The sequence below is a fragment of the Equus caballus genome, chromosome 10 (genome assembly GCF_041296265.1).
Source record: "Equus caballus isolate H_3958 breed thoroughbred chromosome 10, TB-T2T, whole genome shotgun sequence".
In the NCBI taxonomy this organism is placed as follows: Eukaryota; Metazoa; Chordata; class Mammalia; order Perissodactyla; family Equidae; genus Equus; species Equus caballus.
In genome coordinates, this window is record NC_091693.1 from 37,274,120 (window position 1) to 37,294,152 (window position 20,033).

At 38.7% G+C, this 20,033-nt stretch overlaps 2 protein-coding genes across 5 annotated transcripts in view; both read right to left on the minus strand.

Moving 5' to 3' along the window:
- Positions 1-1,375: 1,375 nt before the first annotated feature.
- COX7A2 (cytochrome c oxidase subunit 7A2) lies at positions 1,376-15,610 on the minus strand. Of its 4 annotated transcripts, none has more exons than XM_070222782.1 (5): positions 11,308-15,610; positions 7,005-7,709; positions 5,722-5,811; positions 3,246-3,330; positions 1,376-1,581 (listed from the first exon to the last, which is right to left on the minus strand). In XM_070222782.1, exons 2-5 carry the CDS (start codon positions 7,020-7,022, stop codon positions 1,523-1,525), a joined length of 252 nt encoding a protein of 83 aa, XP_070078883.1. In that variant the 5' UTR covers positions 7,023-7,709; positions 11,308-15,610; the 3' UTR covers positions 1,376-1,522.
- Positions 15,281-20,033, minus strand: part of TMEM30A (transmembrane protein 30A) — a 29,965-nt gene continuing 25,212 nt past the window's right edge. The window contains exon 7 of the mRNA XM_001914770.6: positions 15,281-18,669. Coding sequence (XP_001914805.5) covers positions 18,476-18,669 — 194 coding nt within the window. The 3' untranslated portion in view covers positions 15,281-18,475. The remainder of the gene's footprint in view (positions 18,670-20,033) is intronic.

The window sequence follows — 20,033 nt, forward strand, 5'->3', positions numbered from 1 at the left end:
TATTAACTTTTAGCACTTAAAAACATTTTAAAGTACCTTAAGCATTTAGCCTTTTACTTTACCCAATCTTGCCATGTTAACATAACTCAGAGTATTTTGGCACAGAAAAGTCTTATAAATTGTCTCAATAGGTTATAGCAGAAAAAGTGAAGCACCTCTCACACTATCAAGAGACGAAGGTCGTAGAGGTTATCAAACCATTTTTCCTTCCTACTACACAACAGCATCCCCTCCTGTCATAAAGGCATTTCAAATCACATTTATGAAACGTTCCTTTGTAAAACACTCATGATTTGTTTTGATCAGTGGCTGCTTTTTGGTGCTGAATCACTGAATTCGACCGAATTCCAGACCAATTTAAGAACCTTCTCAGTATTCAGAAATGTCTACTGATATTTATTCCACTCCCTTCTGGGCAGTGTTCTCTGCCCATGTCAGTATTAAGACTCTGTCAAATATTGGGCAGATTCCTGCATTTACTGGTAGGCCAGATAATATGGTATCAAGATCTTTTCCAACCTTCAAGACTGAAGGCTGAAATATCATTTACTTGGTATCTTTTGAGATGAATTTATACCTTAAGACTCAATGTTTTAAAAGAAAAAGACTTAGTTTCACTACTTCAGATTGGACTCAATTTTTTAAAAATATACTGCTTTTCTCAATTTTATCCAGAAATTGAAGTTTATAGAACACTTACTCATATATTTTCCCTAGATCTGACGCACCTAGACTCTAATCTTCACAGCGTTGCAAATGTATACCTTGCAGAGGAGATGACAAAGTTTGACTCTCAAGTTTCCCCGGAAGACAACTTTTAGTTCATTTCTAAAAAATGAACTAAGTGTAGGAATGAACTAAGTGTAGGAAAGTTACACGTTACGTTACAGATTAAAGTAACATAATAGGAGCCCATTCTGAGTGTGAAAAGAACAAATACTGAATTATTTTACAGCGACTCTAGGAAAGCCTAATTCTAACCTGTGGAATATATCCAATATTGAAACACATTCACATCGCGAAGAGAGAGAAAAAAACTTGAACCCCATGAGCCAAAAATAACCTGCTTCCACTAATCCCAGGTCCTAGCACATTCCTGCATATAGTACAGCAGGGAAGGGAGTGGGGCTGGGGACTCAAGGAAATATGCTCAATCAATCAGGCTCAAATAATCAGGCTCTATTAAAGCTGAAGACCATCCAGGGTGTAATTCTGAGCTGCTAAAAATAAAATGTCACTGAAACAACATCACAATACTTTATACAAACTTAATGACAAAAGAATCTTTTTCTGCTCCTTATCTAAGACTGACAAGGCTGACCAAAAGCTCAAATTATTGGTATAATGTATGCTCAAGTGATAAAATAAAACAAAGCATGGTAAAGACTGTTTTATTGGTGGCAGTTAGTACAAGTCAATAAATATTGATCCCCAAAGAATTATTCAGCTATTTCTTAGATTACTGGTCCACAGAGAGCTGAATGAAACTGAACCAACTGACTGCTGGGACGATACACTGAAGTCAGTCCTGCTTCTTGGGAAACGAAGCCACAGCCAGCTGATATATAGCATATGCTGTTCCTGAAAAATAAAAAGAAACAAAAGAACTTGCAAGAAATTCTGAGATTTAAATGTATAACCTAATATATTCCAGCTAAAAAGTTATGAAGATAAAGGCAAGGTATGCATTAAGACTACTTTTATCAGAACATACAAAAGAATTTTAATAGGTGCTGGCAAAATTTAAGATAAATATATGTAAAACACAATCTATTTTAATATTAGTTAACGTCTATAGAAAGTGTTAGATGCAGCACTACAATCAATGTATTTGTCAACTTAGTAATAACACGTAAAAAGTTTTTAAATAAGATCAAGAATACACATTAAGGTTATTTCTATACTAACATAATTGCCTCAGAAATGCTAAAAATGACTCAAACGCCAAAAAAGGTCAAAATACGCTAGCCTTCCCTGAAGTGTATTATCAATGTAAAACCAAGGAACAGTGACATATAATTTTAAAACAATCAATTTAATGTAAGAATAGCTAATAACTGGAAATTTATTTTTAAAACTAATTTATACTTGGGGGGCCGGCCCCGTGGCTGAGTGGTCAAGTTCGGGCCCTCCGCTGCAGGCAGCCCAGTGTTTCGTGGGTTCAAATCCTGGGCGCGGACACGGTATCGCTCATCAGGCCATGCTGAGGCGGCATCCCACCTGCCACAACTGAAGGACCCACAACTAAGAATATACAACTGTGTACTGGGGGGCTTTGGGGAGAAAAAGGAAAAAAATAAAAAGAATCTTTAAAAAAAAAACTAATTTATATTTAAAACTAAAACCAATTACACCTAGACATTCCAGAATATCTAAATAGTCACATTAGCAAAAAGAAATTAGGGCTTTATTTTAGGAAAGCCCAAATGTCACTATCTGGTTGCTGTCTTCATCCATAAATGCCCCTTCGCTGTAGTCAATTCAAGCCAAAGGCACCCTGGCATGGTCAGGAGGACATTGTAATTAGGGCTCAAATCTGTTTTTCCACACAGAAACAATATTAGCTTAGGTAACAAAATTTCTTCATCTTTAAAATGATACATTACAGACTTCATACAAGGTTACAGAAATCCATGTATGTGGAATTCCTATCAAGAGGATGAACATAGAGCCATCACTCTAACACAGTCTCCCTTCCTCCCAGAGGGAGCAATCATTCCAATTCCTAACTCTGCTCCTAGTATACCAATTTGTGACTTCCACTAATACTGAATAATGGACCTGCTCAAGCCACAGAAAAAACATTAACATACTTTGCATACAGTAATAAGTATTGCTCTGTACAAATTTTGTTTCTGTCATAAATATGTACATAAAGGGTTTAGGTGTAAAACGTGTTTTTATTACGCATCACAGTCACAATGTTTAAAAGGTCATTATAGCAGACGGGGTAGAGGGGACGTCTTTGGTTCCTGCAAAGGTCTGCAGGGCCACCAGTGGCACACTCTGAAAGCCACCTCTATCAGAAGATAATCATCCAACTTTATCGGTTTATTTTTTTAAAAGATATTAAAATGCTCTTAGACAATATGTATCAATCATCCTCTTGAATCCTTAAATGCAAAGCAGTACGATCTCATAATCTAGAGACAGACTGCCTGTGTTAAAGTATCAGCATAGTAAAGCAAAGAAGCTATTAGTTATCCTATTACTTTTCTATAAACCAAGCATTCCAAATGTCTTACCACCAACTGTAAGAATCATGGTGGCTCTATACAGGAGGGCGTCAGCTATCCCACCCTTGAGATGCACTGGAATTCCATTATCCTCCTAGGTTAAAAAAAATCATAATTAATACATGTGTCATCTGTTTCCAACTAATATCAAAAGATTAATCCATTCATGTAAAACTGAATGGCACCTTAAACCTATGGAATGAAAATATTTTAAATATCAAAATTAAAAAGGACTGTAATGTTTCTGATTCTTTCTCTTCTACTACTTTTAAAATAAAAATTCCTAAAACTCAACATTCTTTCCTTTAATTTGAGATCTAATAACGATGTTCTTTCCAAGGAACATGTAAATGCTAAGCTGTATGCTCATTGAATTCATCAATTTAATTATTAAAAACATCAGTAATTAGGGCAGGCCCAGTGGCGTAAGTGGTTGGGTTCACATGCCCCACTTCGGCAGCCCAGGGTTTGTAGTTTGGATCCTGGGCAGGACCTACACACCACTCATCAGGCCACGCTTTGGTGGTGTCCCACATACAAAATTGAGGAAGACTGGCAGAGATGTTAGCTCAGGGACAATCTTCCTGAAGCAAAAAAAAAAAAAATCACTAATTATTACACTTTAGACTTAGTCAGAGGGAAGATTTTTTTTCCCTTAAAAAAAGGGGAGTTTTGGTTTATAACCCTAAATTATATCCTTAGCCTCTAATCTGGCACCTGGCATACGGTAGGTATTTAATACATCTTTTAAATATAAGTATTTTATTTTTATGTAGTATATATGATACAAGATTTTTATCACTTAAAATTTATTTGGTAAAAACCAGAAATCATAATAAAACAAAAAAATCATTGATAACCTAAGTACTTACAAAGGTAAACTGCTCTGTCCCACTAAGTCTTTCCTCACTAAGAGCATGGTACACATCCTTAAACATTTTTAATGCTTCTATTATCATATCTTCTAATTTACACAATACTTATTTAATATACAGAATGAGACTATACTAGATAACGGTCTACCATATACTATTTTTTGCTCAATGCCATCTTAAAAACCATGCTGTTAGTCCATTTGAACCTACCTCATTCCTTTTAATGGCTACACAGCATTCCACTGTGCAAAAAGAGAACTGGATTAGCCAGTCTTCTATCAAAGGGTACTGAGGTTGCTGGGGTTTTTTTGGTAAAATGGGGTTTTTATGGTAAAATCCCATAACGAATAGCCTCTTTCCTATTTTTATCTACTTATGCTACTATTTCTGTAGGAAAGATTCTTAAAAGTGGGAGCCCTAGGTGATAGGGTATGTGACTTGTTTTTAACAATACTTTCAAATCCTCTCTAACACTTCTGTACCGATTATGCTACTACCCAGCATGAATGAGAGTGCTGTGTATGAACGTAGCCGTCTCCCACACCTGGCTGATATAACCTATTTAAAGCTGTCTAAAATTGTGACAATCAAATAGGGAACAAAATTAATAACGTTTTATTTTATTAATTTGCAGGAGTTCTTTGTATCCTAAGGATATTAACCTTTGAAAAATTTGCTCTCGATTTGTCACTTGTCTCTTGTAATCATAAATGCATAAAAAATACATTAAAAAAATTTTAATTTTTATGTCACCAAACCTTGTAATTGTTCTCTTTTATAGCTTACAGGCTTTGTAAAGACTCCTTAGGAAGAATTCCCCATCCTTAAGATTATAAAAATATTCTCCTACGGTGATTATAGTTAATAACACTGTATTGTATACTTGAAATCTGCTAAGAGAGTAGATCTTAACTGCTTTTACCACACACACACAAAAGCTAACTATGTGAGGTGATGGACTTGTTAATTAACTTGACTGTGGTAATCATTCATAGGTACATTAAACATCACAGTGTACACTTCAAAAAAATATCAGGCACAACAAAAAAATACAATTATCTGTCAATCACACCTCAATAAAACTGGGGAAAAAAGGAATATTTGCCTATATTTTCCTCTAATATAGTTTTGAGACAGAAGTATTTATATCTGCAATTTACCTTTTAATATACAATATTGAAGGCATCTAACTTTACTTCAAAATAGCCACTTTTTCCAATACCAATTTATTGTATCCTTTCCCCACTGATGTGAAATAGCACCTTTAACATATATTACATTTCTACATATATACTTATTCTGTTTCTAGGCTCTTTCTACGGTCTATCTGTCCACTCCTGTGAAACTACCCCAAAGAGTGGCAGCCCAATATAACTCCTCCAAAGAAAGTGTCTTTGACCTTTACCCTTTCCCTCTCATTTCTTCTGCTTCCCGAGGGCCTCTTAGATACAGCTAATGCCCAATTAGCTATCAGTAAGCAGTTTCTTATTTATTCTTTTGCTAATACAACAGGATCACTAACAGTCAGAGTCTCCAGATTTACTTCCTATCTCCACCTTTTGAAAGCTTAATTATTACAAATAACAACTGCCTATAAAACATTTCAGTACCTGAAATAGTTTTTGTTTCTCTGGAACTTTATTTTCAAACTGCCTGCGGGAAGCAGTACTTATGGTCCTCCGGGCAAGGTGACGAAGACCCTGAAATGGAAAATCCGTATACATTAAAAAGATTTAGGGCTTAAAGAAACCTTCAAAACCAATCTTTCATATTATAGAACAGGGAAATTGAGAGCTAAAAGATATCCGATTTGTCAGTAACAAAGTCATAAACCAGAATCCAGGTTTTCCCATCTGCTGTCCATTCACTGCTCTTTCTGTTAGATTCTGCAGTCTCTCAAGACCACATTCAAGAAGCGATGCATGCAGATTCTGAGCAAAACAAAAAACCATGATCTTTACCTGAATTGAACCAGCAGCACTACATAATCCTTGAGGAAAACATATTGATATACAGAGATTACAAAAATAATCATAAAATGCACTAAACTCAACTGTTTTAATACTGTATTATTAAAACCTCCTTGATATCAAAATAAACTGGTATGACTCTTACTTAATTAAAATGTTTCATTACATTATTCCTTAAAAACCTTTAACAGGGTATAAGTCTTTAAAAGAGAAACCTGCATTATACATCCAGTTGAATTAAATAATGAAACAAACATGCACTCCACTTTCTAAAACAAATAATCTACTGAGAAGCTAAGTAAAACCTTACTGCATAATTACAAAACAAAACGAGCGCTGTTACTTTTCCTCTCTGGAAATCTTGGGGAAATTTTTCACACGCTCCAAGTCGGCGGAGCAATGAAGGACAGCGCAGAACCGCATGACCGGAGCAACACTGCAGCCATACCTGGTTCTCAAGTCCCACCCAAAACTACACGACTTGCTTTTTAAACTGCCTTCTGACGCTCACAAAGCTCACAACCAGTGAAACTTAAACCCTTTCGGTGTCAGACGAGCGTCCTTCTGTCTGCTGCTGCCCGGGCACCCGACCTTCCCACCTGGACCTCGCTTACTCACATCGGAGCGCCCGACCTCACCCACCACCGCGGGGCCAGGCGTGGCGACCACGCACTCACGGCTCGTCTCTGCCACCACCCTCTGGTCACCTTCGCAGCCTCTCCACTCCCCACACTACCCAGCACAGCCTGGCGACAGCGACCGATGGAAGCGAAGGCAACGGCAGGCGCGAAGGACACGGACCAAGGTGACTGCAGAACCCGCCCGCCCTCGCCTTTGTGGAGAGGCTTTTCTGTCGTGACCCCTCGGCCTCCGCTCCCCACGCCCCCACCCCACATCATGAGCCCACGCCAAAAGCTGCTCACCAGCAGATTCCGCAGCATCTTGCCTCAGTTACTGCCCGCCAACCGCGACCACCGAACTGCAGGAACGAAAATCACCAGCCCGGAACCGGAACTACTTCTGGCCTTGCGCAAGCGTCAGAGAACCTGACCATTTCCGGCGGCGGAGGGGCGGGCGCTCCTGACCATAGAGAGCGAGAAGAGCGAGAGCGGCCGTGCGGCGGGACGCTCTGGGCGGCGGCCCGTCTTCGTGCGCGGCTCGCGCCGCCCGGCCCGAGGCCCTGCGGGTGGCTGAGCGGCGGCGGCTCCGGCCGGCAGCGCGGCGGGAGGGGCGTGGGAAGCGCGCTGTACCTGCCATAGTGAGACCACCGTGAGGCCGGGCTGTCATACGCAGAGTGTATTCCGAACGCGAAGGCGTACGCTGAGCAACCTTGGAGCCACTGTTCCGAGGCTGAAGGCACAGAAGAGCGGCGAACTAGCAGCTGGGAGGCTGGAAGAAATGCAAACGAGGAGGATAACGCCTCTTACACCGATACAAGCCGTTTTTTTCCACCGAAGACACTGCCGTGAGGGCCTTGCTGCTCTTTGTGCTGAGGGTGCTGTCGAGAGCTGCGCCGGGGAACCAGCGTGTATCTCCTCGTGCCTCTGAAGGCCGCAGAACTCTGCGCGCCAGCGCTCCGGGTGTGCCGGAACGGCGGCCGTCCGCTCCCTCCTCAGGGTCTGGGAACGCTGAAAAGAGGGGAGTTTAACTGGGGGACAGGAAATGGGACGGCAGATCTGGCCACAAGTCCTGCTGCCTCTGGTCCAGAAGGCACTTTCAATGATTGGAATTGCTGGGCACAGCAATTATTGTACAGACAGGCTATCTGTATCTTCCCTCGCTCTTGCTTAAATAATGCTGCATAACAAGTGTCTTTATTCTCTGTGCCCACCCCCAAGTGTGTATAAACAGAAACATAAAAGTATCTACCACATACTACAAAAAATGTCTACCTTTTTACAAACTATTATTTCAGTCATTTATAGAAAGCTAATGACATACGAGTTGAGCGTAGGTGAAATGTGTGGATAAAAATTAGTAATGTTACAATTATTATTCCTCCTAATCTTTCAGAGGAAGTTACCTGTCCCCGTTCAAGTTCTCTTCCTCATCAAGGTTTATAAACAACCCAGTTCATCTCTTTCCCGGATGGAGACTGAAAGAACCTGTTTTATTCCCCTGCTGTATTAGGCACTGTAATCCAGTCCCTGAGGACAATTACCAGGAGCCGATAGCTGGGGAGCATAAAGATTTTTAAAAAGTGGATTGCCTATAATTTGAATTTTTAAAGATGTGTGTGCTCTCTTATTTCCCCATTTAGTCAACTAGATTATAATCTTCTCAAGAACAGAGATTATCTGAGTTTCTTGCCAGTCCCCTAGTATTTCTTAAAGCAGGTAAACTGCTAACAAACAGATGAATTAATGATATATACTGGGTGATAGATCTAGGGTACTTATGGCTCTGTCCAAAAAGAACCAAGATTCCCATAAAATAGATCCTAAAGTAGACGCAGATCCTTATGTGCATGTCATTTAGTACAGTAAAATTTTCCCCTCTTTACTGGATCAACATATAAACAGATTCCCAAATTAAACTAACTTCCTTTGATTTCAGTTACCATCGTATTTCTCATCTCCTTCAAAATAAAACACAGATTTCTTTATATTTGTCTTCCCTTCCTCTCCTCCTAATTTTTTTTTTTTTTAATATCTCATTTTTGGACAATCTTTTACTGCTCTTGTTAGGATAACCATGGCTTCTTTGTTGCTAAATAAACTGTCAATCTCAACTTTCATCTTTTCCGTCTACGAGCAATATTTAACATGCTTGACCATTCCCTCAAAATATACTTCCAATTTTTTATTTGGAAATAAACGATAAATGCAATACAGTATAACATGTATGTATAGTTTGAAAGACGGTCTTAATGAGGTTTCCAGGCACTACTCTTTCAGTGGTTCTCCTACTGCAGCAGCTGCTACTTTTAGTTTCCTTTCCTGGCTCCTCATCCTCTCAATGTGTAAATTTCACAGTACCACCTTTTTCTACGTGCATCCCTTTTGTGATTTCACCCAATTGCCATGAAATACCACTTGTGTGCTGACAACTCTCCAGCCTGATCTTTCCCTTTAGCTCCAGACAGCTCCAATTAGATGTCTAATGGGCATCTCAAACTTACAACCCAAACTGAATTCTACTTTCCACTCATTTCCAAGCCTTCTTCTCTGCAATTTCCTTCATTTCAAGCCCCACACTGTGACTGTTTTTATCATACTGTATGATAAACAAATGGCAAGCAATAGGATATATTGGAACACATGAGGAAGCCATTCGGTGTAAACCTAATTTGGCCTGACCTCATTCCTTCAAAATGGCCTGTCATGGTCATTAAGCAAGCATTGTATATCTGCTTTAAGCATTTGCTATGTCCCAAAGACAAGAACAAACGGCCTTAAGATAAAAATGCAACCTCCTCCACATCTGCATTTCCTTAAGGAGAAACATCTCTGCCTAGGCTAGGAACTGATTGCTGTGCCTACCCTGTGACCATCCAGGTCCAGACAACAGACGGGCTACCTGCTGTGTCCACTGAGACAGCCAACCTACTTCCTGCTGTGTTCATCAATCGCTGTGCTGACAGAGCAGTCTCGTGACTACTGTAAAAGGGACATTTCAATCATATGTGATACATGCTCTTTGAGGGTATATAACCACTCTGTACACCCCACTTCTTTGGTGCCCTTCCTTCCCTGGGGAAGGAAGGCCCCAGTCTAACCTAGTCCTCAGGTCTGGCTCATAATAAACTCACCCCAATTTTCATTTATAGATCAGTTATGGATTATTTTTGTCAACATGTCTAACTAATCCATTAGAAAATTCTGTTGGCTGACCTTCAAAATATCATCAATCTGACCACTTCTCATTATATCCACCACTACTAGCACTGCATGCCGTCATCATCTCTTGCTTGCATGACTGCAAAAGCCGTTTTAACTGGTTTCCTTGCTGCTTCTCTTCCAGTCTATCTTCCACAAAGCTGTGATCCTAGTAAGGGTTTGCATTAGATAGTGACTCTGCTTAGAACTCTGGTTCCCTGCTGTACCCCCAGCACCTAGAATGGCAACTGGCATATAGAAAACGCTCACTAAATACTGGTTAAATGAATAGTATGCTGCCCAAAAGAATGAACTTATTTTATTGAGTATAAAAATTCAAAAAATATTTCTTAGTACTTATACTCCTTTCCAACATTTTTCAGTCCCAGGGCTCCTCATTGTCTCCTTGCTCTTGCTCTGTAAACTGTGGTTGTCCTGACAGAAAAGTATGGCCGAAATTCACCTGAGTGCCTACTGAACTTTACTGGATATTCCCAGGCACACTTGAGATTTGTTACCAGATTTGTAAATTCATCCTCTGAAGCAGAACAGTTATTTTCAAAATAGGCTTCTCCCAAAACATCAGTGTGAGGTTCTTTTATAATATTAGAAAATTATTAGAAAGGGCTCTTCTTTTGAAAAATACTTCAGAGGACTCTTGAACATTATAACAGAACTGGCAGTATGCTATTTAGATATGTGGAAAATGTGAGTTAGGTAAACAGTTAAGTTTTGTCAGTAAGATAAGTTTACGGATGTCAGATGTGAAAGTATTGAGTCAAAATATTTCACAATTACTCATGGAAAGTTAACAAATCACAAAGTTACTCAATCTTTCTTTTCCTTTAAAAAACAAGATGACAACCCTTACTTTGATCCTGCCTATAGCATCTATAAATAAAAAGTGGAGGAAAGCCAAAATAGTGTTTTGTGTAGTTGGGATGCGTCTATTTTAGTTCTGGAACTATGCTTCCAGTTTTACAAAAACCATGTAGTAGAAGAGCTTCACTGAAGTTTAATGTATAAAAAGTACTAGTTAGATAAAAGCATTTCAACATAATTCCAGATGTTCTTTGGTCGTCTCAATTGCTGTATTATTTTATTATTAAATAACTTATCTAATTGCAAGCCTCAGTCTTTTCATCATACAAGTTAAGGGATGGGACTAATTATCTTATCTCTGGCTCTAAAATCCTTATGTATGAAAAATACTTTCATAAAACATAAGAATATGAGTTCACTCCTTTTTGAACAATAACTTATTGACTACATACTGTGAATGTACACTGCAAAATGCTCAGGGGAAAACTTTTTAAATCTCTGACCTTCTGGAGCATATAATCTAATTAGGAAGAGACAGTATACACACAACAGTAAATTATGATGCAGACAAATTACTCTCTGATACCTGATACAGCAAGAGTTGCTATGGGAAATTCAAGGAAGGTGGTGGTCATTAGGAAGGTTTCAAAAAGACTGATTTTAGCAGGGTCCTGTAAGCATAAATGGAAGAGAGATTAAAAAGCATTTCAGATTTAGGGCAAGAACATGATTAATAATCTGGATTTAGGATCAAGCATGATCTACTACAGGAACTGTAAAACAGAGGCCTAGATGGAGTGAAAAGAGAAAAAATATTGTTGTAGTTAAGAACTTGGAAGTCAGATCCTGAAGCTATCTATTAATAGTGAGATGACTGAAGTCAAGTTATCTAATCTATTTATACCTCAGTTTATTCATCTATAAAATGGAAATAATAGTATCCATCATCACTGGGTGGCTGTGAAGATTAAATGGCACAATTCAATAAATGTTAGCTATCATTATCGGAGGAGAAGTTGGGTAAGGAGAAAGAGGTCAACAGAAGAAATATCCAGGCAGGCAGTATAGCAAACGCAGAGGCAAAGAAGAGGGGGTGAACAGATGTCTGGGGAACTGCAGATAGTTTGGTCTGGGCAGAAGGACAAATGGAGGTGTGAGGCAACAGTGGAAAGGCAGTGAGATTTTAACGATGAGTCTAACTTTTATCCTGAAGGTGCCTTAGGGCCATTTAAAGGTTTAAACAGCAAACTGTGAAGATCCGAACTCTATTTCAAGATCATTCTGGTAGTAGTGAAAGGCTGGATTGGACCTGAGTTACAGGAATAGAGTCCACTAGAAGGGTCTTACAATAATCCAAGGAAGAAAGAAAACCTGAAATAAGTCAGCAGCAAAAGAGATGTGGACAAAGGGATGCAGACAAGGGGATGGATTAGAGAGCCAACTATGAGGAAGTACCTTCAAAAATCAGCAGAATGTAGTGATTTATCGGCATGGGAAATTGGGGAGGAGAGCAATGTTTCCGGCTTAGCTCATAAAGTGCTTGGTCATACTATTCACTCTATCAAGGAATATAAAAGAAACCCCAGGCTAGTATGGGATGATTCCTGTTTTGGCCTTATTAAGCTTGAGAGATCCAAGAATAATCCAAAAACATATCTATAATTGAACAACCTAGAGCTCAGGAGAGATGTCAAGGCACAAAAAGATAAAGAAGTCAGTGTGAAGATGGTAGGAGAAGTGATGAGGAACTTAAGATTGCTTAGGGAGTATGTGTAAAGTGAGTAAAGGGCCCAGAACATACGCTCTAAGAATTCCCGACATTTTAAATGGTGAGCATACCCAAGGGATATATAAAGGAGACTAGGGATCAGATAAATAGGAAGAAAATCAGAAGAGATATTCCTGAAGCCATATGCTAAGGATGAAGAGGGAAGAAAAATGCCGAACTATCAAATGGAGCACAAAGTTCAAGATAAGGGTGAGTTCATCTGATTCGATCAAAAGGAGTGGCAATTGTTCACTAAGTGCCATTTGTCTATACTTTGTGCTAAATGCTTGTCATCTATCACTTCCCTTATTCCTCAAAACAAAATCTGTCAAGTGGGTATTAAAAGTCTCATTTTACTGACAAGGAAATGGTGAAGTAAATGGTTTAGGAGATTAAGTAATCTGAAGATATAGCTTATATATATATATATAAAAGAGCCAGGTCAGCACGCTTCTAAAACCCATACTCTTTCTACTGAATCTTTCAGACACAGACGACAGTGAACAGAGTCCACTGTGATCGTAGAGTGAGAGCCTGCCTGAAGCTGAAGATGACAATAAAATATAAACCACTCTTTTACAAGCTTTGTTGTGAAAAGGAAGACAACACACCCCAGGATTATTTTAGACCACTGACTGCAATTTGACATATATTTGCAAAGCTTTTTTCTCTGCATTTCTAGTCCTTGAAACAAAGTGGTGTCTATCTTGATAGTGAAAGTGATGTATGGTCAGTTCAGTCGTCTCCTACATTACCTGGATGGAGAAGCTTGTGATACACAAACAGATGAGCTCCCATTCATGACCCAAAGTACATGACAAGATTATCTTTTAAGATTTTTTTAAATGTTATAAAATCACCAAAAGGCGCTTTGAACTGTTTCTGATTTAAGATAGTGGATCGGCCCCAAGAGTTTTGTCTCTTCTCCTTCTCCCGCCAGTAAAACCAAAGAAAAAGAACTGAAAGGAGATAAGGTGTTGATAGACACATGGTTGATAGACACATCACCTCAGCTGAATCTCAAAGGCATTATGCCAAGTGAAAGAAGCCAGTTTCAACAGGTTACATATGGTATGATTCCATTTACGACATTCTACAAGACAAACTATGGGGACTGAAAAGAGATCAGTGGTTGCCTGGGGTTATGGGTCGGGGGGACAGGTGACTATAAAAGGATAGTATAAGGGAATTCTGGGGGGTGATGGTACTGCTCTGTAACTTATGATGACTACACAAATCTGTATGTTAAAACTCACAGAACTGTACGCTCCAAGGGAAAACGTTTACTGGATGATAATCTAAAAATCATTTTCTAAAAAGAATATGAGCCCAAACGGATGGAGAATAGAGAGGAGAAAGAAAGAGAAAAGCAATTTCAACAGACTTCTGGAAAACAGAAAGCAGGTGGGATATGACTGAGCACGACACAGGAAGCTGCAATCTAAAGGGATTACAAGGGGGATACTGGTGAGAAGCATACTGACTGGTCCCACAACCCGAGAAGCTCAGACTTGGAGGTAAACGTTACAGCAGAGAGCGGCGCCAAGGGACACGCCTGAAAATGACCAGCTGAAAATTATGCAACAGAATGGTCAGATCCCCAAGACCTCTGCCCTACCTCTCTCAGCCAAACAAATACAATCTCTCACCTCCATCGCTGTCTACCACAGGTAGAAGACAAAAGAATTTTTTATCTGGAGAGAAGTAATGGAAGACAACTAGGCGGAAGGGATACGCAGAGAGGCAGATACAGGGAAATGCATGTGAAGCGGAAAATAGAAGGTAAGGTGGAAGACATGGTGGAAGCAGAGTGTTAAAAGGAAAGAAACAGACCCTCCTTCAACCCCTTCCTTTCGCACAAAGGAAGCTTTAAGTGTCTTAGGAAGTACTCCAGTAAACAAAGAGTGTAAACTAGGAATCAGCAGATCTAACATAGGAGGGTGACAAAAGGAGGGCGTGAGTAATGGCTGTGTAGCCAGCCAAGAGGACAACCAGTACAGACAGACTGGCCAGAAGAACACACACAGAATAGACCTCTGTAGTAAAAACAGGGAATCAGATTATCTGATGTGTAAGGAGAAAAACCCTTCAAAACTAGTGATGAGAACATGGTGGACCCGACAGAGAAGTTGAAAAAATTTCAAGAGGGGTTTCCAGAAATTTATATGTGTTAAAAATAAGGTGATAATTAATTCCAAGAAAAACGATGCAAAATGTAATCACTGTGTGCTTTTTTCTTACTGTATACTGTATACTGTAGTAATTTATAGTCATAATTAAACAACAGCTAATGCATTTACTAAATATTATAACTATATAATGGGAGAAGAGGAGGTATGTTTGTTAGAGAGCTAAATCATCAGGTAACCTCATCAAGAAGATATTATGGTCTCAAACGGTTAAATCTCTAAATACCAAAAGAAACAACTTCTGGAGTCAAAATGATTCTCTCTGGAAGGCAAAAAAAGTTGGGACAGGGACTGCTGTTTTTCATCACAAGGCCATTAGATTTTTTAATTATTTTTTTTTTTGCTGAGGAAGATTTGCCCTGAGCTAACATCCACTGCCAATCTTCCTCTTTTTCTATGTGAGCCACCACCACAGCATGGCCACTGACAAGCAAGTGGTGGAGGTCCATGCCCAGGAACCAAACCTGGGCCACTGAAGCAGAGTGCACCAAACTCAACCACTAGGCCACCAGGGCTGGCCCTAGATTTTTAAAATTGTGTACACATGTTACTTTAACAAATTTTACAGATATATAAAAGCAAATAAGGTCACCATGGTCTGATTTGATTTTAGATATATTTATTTTGAAATTTCAAATGACATTAGGGGAAATGTGATTTTTATGTTTATTGATGGGGTATGGGCTAGAAAAACGCTCTAAAACACTTTACTGGATCATCCAAACTCAACAACCAACATTTATGCATCAAAATTCTTCTTGAAATAGCATTTCCTCACTCCCTTCACCCTCCCCCAAAATAACCATGTTCACAAAGAACAAAACTTTACAGCTTAACCAACAAAAGACTATACGATAATTGCAAGGCAGTGTTTCCACGAAACAGGAGCTGAGCAGGCTGAATAGCATTCATTAACCCTACCTCTCAGCTGCTCCTCTCTCTTAGTCTGGCTTTTCATTTCCTGCATGCTCTGCCCACTTCTTATTTTCACCATCCTTGCCTCTCTACCAGTTCTTCATTTTCTATTTACCAGAAATTTCCCTTGATCTAACACCAAAGTTACCCAACCTGCCTATAACTCAGATGACAATGTGACTACTTCTTGGTAAGAACAGATGTTTCTCAGTAATACAGATAAACCTTGCAGTTAATGCTGTTGGAGAGATTAATATATACACATATGGCAATCAAATCTAGGCATGGATACGTTAAAACTCGAACTCACTGACCCTGGGCTAAAATTTAGTGCCACACATTAGCAACAACATTGAGGCATTGTTCTTTTAGCAAGACACTTGAACATATCAAAATTAATTTTGTTCATTTTTATTAACGCAGAACATACTAACAGAAAGTTATCTTTTAATATAATCAAGGTTACAAATAAACTGTGACTAACCCATAAATAATATTCACTTGACTCTCCTCTTGGTTGGATAATTCTCTATTAGGTAGTTTAGTTATTTTTATCAATTTATTTTTAAACTGACAGGATTTCAATGAAATTTCTTAGCTTTTACTCATTAAATAACTCCTTCAACTGCGAAACTTCATATATCAAAATACTTCCTACAAGATAATGCATTCTTCAATGCCTTCTACTTAACCTAGTGGTCGTAAAATGCAGTATGATTCTTTGCAAGTTGAATATGACATCAATGTTTCCAAAAGATGAGCATAAAGCCCACAGGCAAGAACTGTTCTCCCTCCCCCATGCTTCACAGAGGCCATATCAATGTTCCACATTCCTCCTATTTAGCAACCAGGATCTCTTAGGGCTCAAATGGCAGGAGACAGGGAGGAACTTAGGCCATCAATGTACTTGTAAAATAGACAAAACTCTAAACATATTTTAAGATTCCATCTTCACCACAGATAACAAAGTGTTGGAAGGGCTCTTCAACTTTTCTTTAGCAGCACCTTTGGTCCCCTAGTTAGAAAAAGAGACACAGGATGGCAGTCCTCCTTAAACAGCACAAATTCAATCTGGAAAGACTGGCAAAAACCCCTCTCCCCCAGTGAAGTATGCCAGAAAATAAACCACCACGTGCAAGAGAGTCAACTATCAGAATAAACAGCACTGTTCTGAAGGACCGACAAAACAAAGAATATTTTTAGACAAAGAATATCCTATACAGTCAGAAATTTCAGGATAATCATACATTAAGTACCTCATGCAAGTAATATTCTACCAGTTAAAAGTCATTATGAACTACAAGTTGTTTTAACTGAATTTCATGTTATACAAAACTTAAGAAGTGTGGCACATTTCTACTATTAAGTACTACATTTTTTTAAAAAAAAATATATTAATCAAAATAGATACATGATCCAAAGCTTTTGATTTAAAATATAACTGAAGGAAACCATTACAAATTCTGAATATCAAACGAGCATTCTTCTATACAAACGTGAGTTATTTTAGTAAAAAAAAAAAATTGCAATTTCAATGCAATTAAGCCTCCTCTGATTAAGACATACATTTTCATGCATGTGAAAAAATAAGTTTATATTCAAGAATAAGTTCCATCGCAAACAAATTACAGCATTTATTCAATAAGGAATATTAAAATAAGTCCAGTTAATAGAAAATAAAATAACTTCAACCACATATATTATAATTTATCATGTACACACTTCAAAATCCTCAAAATTTAATCAAGAAATTTAAAGAACTTCTTTTTAAAATGTGTCTTAGGAAAACCAACCAAAACAAGTGGTGCCTTAACCAAAGAGAACGTGCATACGCATCCATTTTTGACCTATATGCAAAAAGCGAATGAAAGATAGAGGAAACGAAGGTTACTGTTTCCAAAATTTCTGCAATACAATAAGAGTACTTAAGTCAAAACACTTACCTGCACAATTAAAACAGCTTGGGGTCTTTTCAACGCTGAAGGGAATTTCTGAATGTTAAATACCACGAGAATGAAAGCAGTCTCTTTTGAACATTTACAACTAGTTTACAGTTGAGGCGGAAGATGAAGGTCTGCCAGGTTTCCCCACCCCGCCCGTATTCTTCCGTCTCTCGAGGGACATGACCACATGGAAAACTCATCAACTGAGCTGGGGTTCCTGACCGCAACAGCTTAACCAAATGGAAAGAGGAATTTTACAATCTCCTACCTGAGACCTACCCGACCTCTTCAGGCATGACCATTAATTCCTATGCTAGACTAAGTAAGCATAGCCTTTGAAATCAAAGTTAAGCTTGACAAAGAACTGTACTGGATAAATTGAATACATGAGCCACCTCAATAAAGATGGTACTTTAAGCCTTTACACACAACACATGAAAATGATGATGTGTTTCATTTAGATTGGTCTTTCTTCATCTCTTCATAACTCTGAATCCTAAAAAGTTAGCAAGTCATTATACTCATACATCTTGTAATCCCTTTCTTCACACAATAGGCACACATATACAGTATCACATGTCAATATAATATTACCAACACAGCATAAACATTTAAGCAGTAGACACATTTCACATGAAAGAGGCTCTATGCATCACGTGGCCTGTCCCAACAAAAAGCAAACATCAGAATGCCATTTCAGCAGTTACAGTGTTGATATGATCAGTCTAGCTAATTTGTTTTATACCCGTCATATATTTTCATAAGTCATCCATAAGGAAGAAGCAAAGGACGAAGCCTGTTTAAAAACAAAGTTATGTGCCAACTTCAAAAACAACATACTAACCAGACATTAGTTAGTATGACATCAGCATTCGAAAGCTAGGTTGAATAGGACTGGCCTTGATGCACATGCAGTAAATTTGTTTTCAGAATATAAAATTAAATGGTAATGTCAGCAGTATTACTACTGTTTCTGTATTTATGATTAATTACTAGCAGTACAACTCCCAGAAGAAAGGAGATGGATCCAACAGCGATGTAAGCAATCCCCAAAAATGGATTTTTTCCTCCCATCCATGAAATAGTGCTCAAGATCATCCGTTTTCGTCCATCAAAAGAATGTACAGGGTAATCTGAAGAGTGTATAGGAAGACTTTTCCATGTCTACTTTCTTGATTTTTAAATACAACTTAAAAAGTTGGCATTTAATTGCTTGTAATTCATTAGTATAATTCTATGATACAGAGGCACTTTATTCATATGTTCTAAATCACAAAATAATTATATAATTATTATCCTGAAGGACTGATTTAGCAAATTAAATGTTAGTAGTAAAAGCCAATATAGTTTACAAGCAAAAACAACCAAATTTAAGGATTGTATCATTTCTCAGATACTTTTGTTCTCATTACACGGGAGGGGCAAACGACCACAAAGAAATGTAATGTGAGAAAATATTACAGATGAACAGCAATGAAATCTATAGAGGAAGAAGTGATGGACAGACCAGGAGAAAATGCAAGAATGAAGGGACTGGCTGGGATGGGGGTGTCTCTGCAAGCTCAAAGAGCATGTGAAGAGTGTAGTTAGGAAATTACGAGAGGACTCTGAGCCCAAGGTCAAGAAGCATGATACTGAAGTTTTAACTTGCTGATTTGGAGCAATGATAAAATTCATGGTGTGCCACAGAGTTAACAGCTAAAACAGAGTGGAAGTGAAGAGTGGATTGTTAAAGAGATTTAAGAAATGGGATATCAGTATATCGGATGAGCTACCTACATGGACTAATTCTAGGATTTCAGCAAGAGTTAGGGTGGAGGAGAAAGAACTAAATCCCTATGTGAAAGGTTTACCACCTTTTCAAAGGCATCTTTTTTGTGTGTGTGAGGAAGATTGGGCCTGAGCTAACATCTGTTGCCAATCTCCCTTTATTTTATGTGGGACACCACCACAGCGTGGCTTAACAAGCAGTGCTAGGTCCACACCTAGGATCCGAAACTGCAAACCCTGGGCCAAGCAGAGTGCACAAACTTAAGCACTACGCCACTGGGCCAGCCCCTCAAAAGCATCTTTTGAATCAAGTATTAGGCCCCATCTGTTTCTCTAGTTTCTACAACTCTCCATCCCCACAGATGGGCCTTATAACCCAAAGGGCAGGCTCAGCTCTACTAGTTTAACTCAATCCTAGCCTGAGGCAGGAACGATTATAAAAGCTCTAACTAACTCAGCACCCTGGGAGACACAGTATCAAATCACCCATGCTAGTCTCACTCTATATCCCAACCCTAACAAATGGGTTCTGCCTTAACTCTAATGTCTAGTTCCCTCCTTATGTCCAATCTTGATAATTAAACCTTGATGTTTTGCAGGCCCAAATTTCTGTCTTGTCAATTTTCATTCCAGATAGCCTGCAATCCTCCTGACAGTTCTGCTCTCAATGCCTGGGATGCAAACTGTCAACTAAGAATTCCAGAGTGCTCCAAAGACTTCCCCTTAT